The sequence below is a fragment of the Cibotium barometz genome, chromosome 26 (genome assembly GCF_041138505.1).
Source record: "Cibotium barometz isolate CiBa-2024 chromosome 26, ASM4113850v1, whole genome shotgun sequence".
NCBI classification, from domain to species: Eukaryota; Viridiplantae; Streptophyta; class Polypodiopsida; order Cyatheales; family Cibotiaceae; genus Cibotium; species Cibotium barometz.
Genome location: NC_141071.1, coordinates 13,643,283 through 13,652,300, shown reverse-complemented (window position 1 = coordinate 13,652,300; position 9,018 = coordinate 13,643,283). Strand labels below are relative to the sequence as shown.

General features: G+C 41.9%; 1 protein-coding gene across 1 annotated transcript; it reads right to left on the bottom strand.

The window, feature by feature from the left end:
* Nucleotides 1-495: 495 nt before the first annotated feature.
* Nucleotides 496-4,084, bottom strand: LOC147623690 (pentatricopeptide repeat-containing protein At3g09040, mitochondrial-like). The gene has a single exon (XM_086820288.1). The coding sequence runs from the start codon at nucleotides 3,627-3,629 to the stop codon at nucleotides 1,017-1,019; it is 2,613 nt and encodes an 870-aa protein (XP_086676414.1). The 5' UTR covers nucleotides 3,630-4,084; the 3' UTR covers nucleotides 496-1,016.
* Nucleotides 4,085-9,018: the final 4,934 nt, after the last annotated feature.

Sequence of the window (9,018 nt, the reverse complement as noted above, 5' to 3'; positions counted from 1 at the left end):
TAATGCTGATTCAAGATATTCAGCCCACCATGCATTTTAAGACTACATACATGCTCCATTTTCAATAGCCTTGAAGCATTCCTATCATTGCTTGTTTTCCATAACAGTTCCATTGCTAATGACAGAAATGTATCTAAGTGATTTTTTATCCCAAATTAGCAACGACAAGAACAACTCTATGTAAGCCATGATGATGGATTGTATTATTCGCAACCTGACATGCAAAGGTCATGTAGACAAGTGAGTAGTAATATGTTTGCACCCATGCAACTGCTTCTTTGAAAGATATGTTCCAACCCAAAGGCCATCCCAAATGCCTAGTGATCTCTCTCTCTCTCTCTCTCTCTCTCTCTCTCTCACACACACACACACACACACACACACAAACACACACACACACACACACATTAGTTTGTTCATGATGTTCCTTAATCCTTTACCAAGCTAATGTATTGTTAGAAACCAACCCAGCTATCAAGGATGCCAACTCCAACATGAACCAAAGAACCATCACTTAGCAAAGCAAAAGCCGTCAAAGCCACCTTGTGAAACATGAGACTTTCTAGGGAAAGGGGCAACACGTACTGCAATCGTACTACCGTCACCCACTTGTCCCTACAAATACACTTCCATTCATGAGTGTGTTTTGCATCTTTGACAAGAACGTTTCCTCGCCCTCTCTTGGATATAATTGCCGTTGCCAAATGTAGTCATTGCAAACCTAGAGATTTTGGACATCATGTACAAGTGCCCATTGTGCCTATATAACACGTCTTACTCCACATTAGTGGAAGTTTCTTGAAACACCCAATGCAAACTTGAGACATAACCTTCCTCCCTCGTTTGAAGGAAAGATCTAGCTCTTCTTTTCATTAAATCTTTTGCTTTCGGAATGTCTATTATCTCCAACCACAATGAATGCACAATTTTGGCAGTGTTGTCAGTCCACCAACAATGTCCTGGTCTCTTCAAGGCCTTTATTTACACTCTCATTGCAACTGTCTTGTTTGCTTCCTCTACGAGTCATAGATGTGAGACATCAACACAAAAGCTACAGAATCTTTTTCATCCAAATGCACTGCATGTTCAAAGGCCTGTTTTCCAAACTCCACATTTCCCGAATTCCTACAAGCATCCAACAGAGTATGCCACAATACGAGATTAGGACAGAACGGCATCTTTTTTATCGTTGCTATTGCCTTGTCCAGTTGGCCTGCACGACCTAGGAGGTCAACCATGCAAGTGTGGTGCTCAAGAGTTGGAGCAATGCCATAGTCTTTGCTCATGGCCTCAAAGAATGTCTGGCTCTTATTAAATAGGCCTGTGCGATTGCATGCACTGAGAACAACCACCAAGGTGACTGGATTTGGTTTTACACCTTCCCCTTGCATTCTGTCAAAAATATGAAAAACATTTTCACTTTCTCCAAGCTGGGCATATCCTGCCATTAGTGCAGTCCATGAGACTATGTCTCGAATTGGAAGCTTGTCAAAAACTTGCTGTGCTATGGCAAGTAAGCCACATTTGGCATACATATCCACCAAGGTGTTGCCAACAAGGTCTCTTTCCGACATCCCCCGTCTTTCAATCTCAGCATGTATTTCTTGGCCCTTGTCTGTAGCTCCTATGCTGCCACAAGCTTTCAAGCTGGAAAGAAACGTAACAGCATTGGGAGAGACACCCTCAAGTTGCATGCGTTCAAAACACTTGAGTGCTTTCTCACCATGCCCATGTTCAGCATATCCTGCCACTAGTGCATTCCACGATACTACATCTCGAACTGGAAGCTTGTCAAACACTTGCTGTGCTTTTGCAAGGGAGCCACATTTAGCATACATATTGACCAAGGTGCTGCCAACAAAAAGATCTCGTTCCAACAACCCCCGTCTTTCAACTTCAGCAAGTATTTTTCCACCCTTGTCCGTTGCTTCTATACTGCTGCAAGCTTTCAAGCTGCAAACAAACGTGACAGCATCTGGGGAGACATCCTCGAGTTGCATGTGTTCGAACAACTTGAGAGCTTCCTCACCATGCCCATGTTCAGCATATCCTGCTATTAATGCATTCCATGAGACTATGTTTCGATCTGGAAGCCTGTCAAACACTTGTTGTGCTATAGCAAGTGAGCCACATTTGGCATACATGTCGACCAGGGTGTTTCCAACAGCAAGATCTCTTTCCACCAATCCCTGCCTTTCAATCTCCACATGTATTTCTCGGCCTTTGTCTAGGGCTCCTATGCAGCCACAAGCTTTCAAGCTGCAAACAAACGTGACAGAATCTGGGAAGACACCCTCGAGTTGCATTTGTTCAAAACACTTAAGTGCTACCTCACCATGCCCATGTTCAGCGTATCCTGCAATCAGTGCATTCCACGAGACTACATTTCGAAGTGGAAGCTTGTCGAACACTTGCTGTGCTATGGCAAGCCAACCACATTTGGCATACATATCGACCACAGTGCTGCCAACAAAAAGGTCTTTTTCCAGCAACCCCTGTCTTTCAATCTCTGTATGTATTTCTCCACCCTTGTCTATGGCTCCTATGCTGCCACATGCTTTCAAGCTGCAAACAAATGTGACAGCATTGGGGGAGACACCCTCAAGTTGCATCTGTTCAAAACATTGAAGTGCTTTCACACCATGCCCATGTTCAGCATATCCTGCGATTAGTGCAGTCCATGAGACAACATTTCGAACTGGAAGCTTGTCAAACACTTGCTGTGCTTTGGCGAGTGAGCCGCATTTAGCATACATATTGACCAAGGTGCTGCCAACAAAAATGTTTCTTTTCAGCAACCCCTGTCTTTCAATCTCAGCATGTATTTCTTGGCCCTTGTCTGTGGCTCCTATGCTGCCACAAGCTTTCAAGATGGAAACAAACGTGAGAGGAGTCGGGGAGAGACCCTCCAGTTGCATCTGTTCAAAACACTTGAGTGCTTTCTCACCTTGTCCATGTTCAGCATATCCTGTTATAAGTATGGTCCATGAGACGACGTTCCGAACTGGAAGCTTATCAAATACTTGCTGTGCTCTAGCAAGTGAGCCACATTTGGCATACATATCTACCAAGGTGCTGCCAACAAAAAGGTCTCTTTCAAGAAGCCCTGTTTGTGCAACCTGGTCATGTATTTCAAGGCCTCTTTCCAGATCTTTCAGCTTCGCACAAGCCTTCAGTAATGCCACAAAAGTATGCCCACTAAGATGTACAGAATCGTCCTTTGGCAATTTATGGTACAGGGTGAGAGCATGCTGTTGCTTCCCACATTTGATATAACCACTGATGAGGGAGTCCCAGGATTGCTCATTTTGAAGCACCAACCTGTCAAAAACCTGTTGGGCATCATGCATGCTTCCAACTTCCACCAACATGGAGACAAGGTAGTTCCCCAATGATGTATGAGCTTCTAGCCCAGTTTTGCGCATGTAAGCATGCAAGCGCAGTGCATGTGCTCGGTCTCTTTCCTTCATGCACTTGCGCAAGATGCATGTAAAGTCTTCAAAGGAAGGCTGGGGCTGAAGCCCTTCTTCCAAGGAAGACAGTGCCTTCTCTAAGCTAAGAATCCTCCAAACACCGTTCTTTATTTCTTCTTCTTCTTCTTCTTCTTCTTTTTGTCGTGCTTTGTGCATTTCTCTCTTGCCTGAGCCTGTTCTTGATCCAACTTGAATTGACCGAGCCGTCCATCCATAGCGGCTTCCGGGTAAGCTTATGTTTGAAATCGGGGTTTGTCTGTAACACGCACACAGGAGAGCATCGTCATTCACGAAAAGCAAGAAAGGGGTATCCCTTAAATACTCCTTCCACAAGCACTAAGTCCGTGCTCGCATCTCCGCTACACAACCGGGGCATATGCATATTGTCTGAGGGCAACTTCTAGCTGATTTGCCTCTTGCAGAGGATTGGCGTCGGGCACGATCCCTCCCATGGCGATTTTCAGGGTAATTCATGGTATGGTGGGCGATGATTATCCTAGCATATACGGGCTTTTAGCAGAGATGATTTTCAAAACATAATTTTCATGCTGATTCATCAAAGTCTTCCCATGTTTAGGAGGCTATAGCACATGTGTGTACTCCATGCTACTGACCCTAGATTCTCTTCATTGTAAATCCACATACATGCGCCACATAATTTAACAGAAGCTTAGACATGCATAACATCAGTTTTATGCCAGCATATGTACTTATATACATCACCTATGAATTCACATACATGCACTACATCATTAACATGAGCTTAGACATGCATAACATCACTCTTATGTAGGCATATATAAGTATATACATCACTCTTATGTAGGCATATATAAGTATATACATCACCTATGAATCCACATACATGCACTACATCATTAACATAAGCTTACACATGCATAACATCACTCTTATGTAGGCATATGTAAGTATATACATCACTTATGAATCCACATACATGTACTACATCATTAACATGAGCTTAGACGTGCATAACATTACCTATGAAAGTATATGCATGTATTAGAACATTAATACGGTTGAAAAACATGGTAATGGCTACTCTCTTTAAGCTACACTCTTTCACATCAATTATCATCTATATAATTTGTACCCAAGAGGGTAAATCATGGAGCAATTTATCCTCCATGCCCTTATACAAAACATGATACCCAACTTAATCTAAACATGGCTAGAAAGATGACATCACATAGTTGAAATAGACAATCACCCATTCACAAGTTTAACCTCTAGATAAGAAAGATTGCACAGTTCTTTTTTTTTTCAAACTAAACAACTTCTTCATACAAGAGAAAAAGCCTTCATTGCAAGAAAAATAACACCTTTTAGTAGACTTCAATTCACCCACACCATATCTCAATTGGGTAAAGTCATGCATGAATTGACTCTCTACTAGACTTCTTCTTTTTCCAAACAAGCTAAACACTTGAATTAATTTCAATTAACCATTTATGAACAAGCATGAATTTCTCCTTTTTTCAAACAAGCTAAACACTTGAATTAATTTCAATTAACCATTTATCAACAGGCATAATAGATCAAAAGCTAGAGGTGACCTTGTTGATTGTTGACTTGATAGTTGAAAAAGGTAGAGCTCGAAGCTTGACCTTGACCTTGAGCACTTGAGGAAGGATGCCCACCACTTTAAGGAAACCTCCGTACGTGATCCAATTAAAGGTTTGATTACCCACAATGTAGAATTGGGGTTGCTTAGAGGGAATCCAACACTCTTGATAATGGGTCTTATTTTCAAGCTTTAGTTATCATAGGATATAGGTTACCATAGTGACAAGATCATGAATTGGGAGTTTAACACAAGAAGCATACATAAGGCTTAAATGGAGAGAAAATTAGCGTTGAATTTTGTGAGTTTTTAAAGACTACTAAGGAAGGGCTCAAGTGTAGCTAAAGCAACCTCTTAAGCATAGAAAGGAAATGTCACGTAACATATAATGGCGCAGGAGAGCTCAACCATATGCGGAGCTCAAACACCAGAGTGCAAACGGTGAGTGCATCCAGGGTCTAGGGGTGAGGGCGCCCAAGCCAAAGCACTTGGGCAGGGGGGCAGGCCCCTATAAGTGCTCGGGAGTGTGGAGTGATCCATGGTATCCTCTACGATTGGGTGGTGACTAGAGCTGAGAGCCCTTTTCGGCTATGGTGGAGGTTATAGCGTCATGATATTGGTATCAGAGCATGGTTGGATCGATCGCTCGCTTCTCCGCATAATTAGGCTTCAGAAGAGATAAGGATGATCTCAATTTTTATTTTAGTTTTTTGAATTCTCGTTTTTCCTATTTCACTGCACTATGAGAACCACCCATTTTTGTGGAAGGAGAGAACCTTAGAGATAAGTTTCAATAGGGCCGTGAAAGAACCAAGCGCATAGTGTGGCAGGAAGGAATCGCATAGTGGCAACACACCCGTCAGATCTCTTAGCAGCCTCCACTGCAATGAAATGAGCTAGCGAGACGATCATCAAGGTGCAAGGGGAGTAGCCACCCTGTAGGGGCCAAGAGGCATGAGCACAGACACTCGCGCTCTGGTTCTCGTGAGTCTCACATTGTCTTTCAAGTTGCATGGCTTGTCTATGCAAGGAGCTCAAACAAAAGGTCACGTAAGGTGCACAACCGCCCGTCATATAGCAGCACAATTGCTCACCCGTAACATAGCAGCAGGATAGGCATTGCAACAACAAGAGGCCCCCACACGGACCATACAGGCATATCACAAATGGTCAGCACATCAGAGTTTATGTATACAAAGTGTAGTTCTATGATCTTCGAATTAGCTAGGCGCATGAGATGGCCAAGGGTAGCAGCAGCAAGAATGGATTCCAAGAACATAGGCCATCCATGTTGGTAGGCTCGAGAGAAAACCCAAAAACAAAACTTCATCTCACTTTAGGCTCCAATGGGGGTTGGCGCAATTGCAATTTAGACTTGCCTGGCTGCTTTTTACTAAAGCTAGGACTGCAAGATCAAGGACAACCATTGTGGTAAGGATAGGAGCTAGGACTGCAAGATCAAGGACAACCATTGTGGTAAGGATAGGAGCTACAAAGGTGAATGAGATGGGAGCACTTCTTGGGAGAGATCGTACTGTTGGATTTGGGAAAGCTCTCAACACTTTAGGTAGCAGCATGACAAATCTTAAAGAGGCTAACATAGTTGTGAAGGGTTTTAACCTAAAGCAGTCCTTGTCGCATCATGAGGGCATGAAAATCATGAAAGAGGAGATTTTGTGCTCGGAGGGAGTCTGGCGTTTGATCTCAACAGTTATGGCCGAGCTGTTGAGAATTGCTACTGATGATAAAAGATTTTTAATAGAGTTTGAGATGTATCCGGCATGGTTACAGGTATGCATGGTAGCATGCATACAGTTCTCTTGAGATGTAATGCAAAATGTGACACAGTTTGCAGTTGCCAAGTATATGCGTTTGTTGTGCTTGCAAATACATGTTTATACATCACTTTAAGGTAGCTGTAGTGCTACTTAAAAAAATGTGGAAATGACACAAATGCTATTGTCCATAGTATCTACCTCCCTCTACCAATGTGATGCCGTTAGGCTTGTGGTATTTCATGCATTGTAGTATGTTGATTACGGGTCAGCTATGGTTAAGTTTGTGAACATTGTTTTCACAAACATGTGTTCACACAATTACATTGGGCATACATCAACAAGTTGCCCTATTGAAGGTGACCTAATTGTGGAGTTACCATTGCTCTTTGGTGTTTGGCGAGTCTACTCCAAAAGCTAACTTGGAGCTATCAGCTTAGTGATTTTTAAGTTTTGTAACTTTTTATAAGATATAAGAGTTGTCAGACTCCACCAACTTGTTATGTTGACGCACACGAGTGTCAGTCTCCACTATCCAAGTTGTTATGATTTGTTGGGCTAAGGAAATGTGCTCCTTAGGTCTAATTTATGGTTCTTTTTAACCATACTTGTTTAAAAACGATTCTCTATGACAAGTTTATCTGTCTTGACTAGTTGGTTAAGACAGTCGACCCAACTAGTTGGTTAAGACTAGTTGGTTAAGACAGTCGACCCAACTAGTTGGTTAAGACAGTCGACCCAATCAAAACCTGCTTTGTATTTGCTTACAAAATTCATCGTAGTGTGATTGAGACCAAAGTGGCACATGGTCCTTATCCCCGGTTAATAAGAAAGCATCTTTGGGTACACTCACAATAGTGGCATTGTGCCATTTAGCAACCTAATTGATAACCAGAGTGTTCTTCGCTTAGTCCGTAGAGACACAAGCCCTCATGCGTGGTGTAGGATGCATGCAAGGTCTTGTGCATGGGTTCTCTTGGAAAGAATTCCATTCCTCCATTTGTACACGCTTTGGAGATTCTTGACAGAACTCGAGATATACCTAGCATGGTTGTGTGTATGCATGGGTACATGCATATAGTTCTCCCTGCTGTGAATATGTAGAATGTGGTGCAGTTTACAATTGCCGAGTATATATGGATGTACATGCTTGCAGATACATGTTTGCACATCACTTTGTGGGTAGTTTTAGTGCTACTAAACACATGTGCACACACTTGCATTGGATTCATGGTCGTAGCTACCACCGTAGTGGTCTTATGCTTGTTAGATATCTTGGGAGTATGGTAACTATAGTGTTTTGTTGTTTGACAACCATAGCATTGTGTCATCTAACAACCAGAGTGTTGTGAACTTGGTTCGTAGAGATGCAAGCACTTGTGTGTGGTGTTTGTAGAGATTCATGCCCTCTTGCGTGGCTTCTCACACGCCAAACAGTTTATGTTTTGCAAGAAATGTGAAATATGTTTAAAATTTGAACATGGACCCAATGTGGAACAAATATTTTGTTGCAAAGATGTCTGGGTCAAGTAGATTTAAAGATTTATGATCTTAAATTTAGGGTTTTGTAGTAATCCTAGGCTCAAAATCAAGGGATTTCAAGTATGTAAACCCCAAGTATAAGGACATTTAATATTTGGGGTTCACCATGCTTAAGTTGAGTACATAGTTTTTCCATTTTAGGTGGAGCACGATTAGATTCCTTCTGTTTGATAAATTTGGGAAGTACATGACATGTAATATCATGTAATATCATCTTAGGAAATATTAGTGATGAATTTCCTCGTGTTCGTTTTGTAACTCCGTAAAATTTGGAATCCAAGTGGTTGAAGTTACATGTAGCCCAAGATTTATCGGATTAATCTATAAGTATACTCCAAAGTGAGTATTGTAAAATTTCAAGATTAGAATTTTAATCTCCTAAACAGCGAACATATGGTTAGAATTTGTGCCTTACATAAATGGTGATATTTTGCATCACTCTTGGGTTTTGGGGATGTGGAATCATCTAACCAAAGAAAGAAGGTTCATTTTTTGTGTCACAATAGTTTTCGTGATCATTTGGTGGTATGGGACATCAACTACTCTACGCAAACCCTTGTAACCTTGGTGGTATGGGAGACCAAGGCAAACACTAGAAATGGACTTTCTTGGCTTTTGATTTTTGTGGTGTGTAGTCACTACT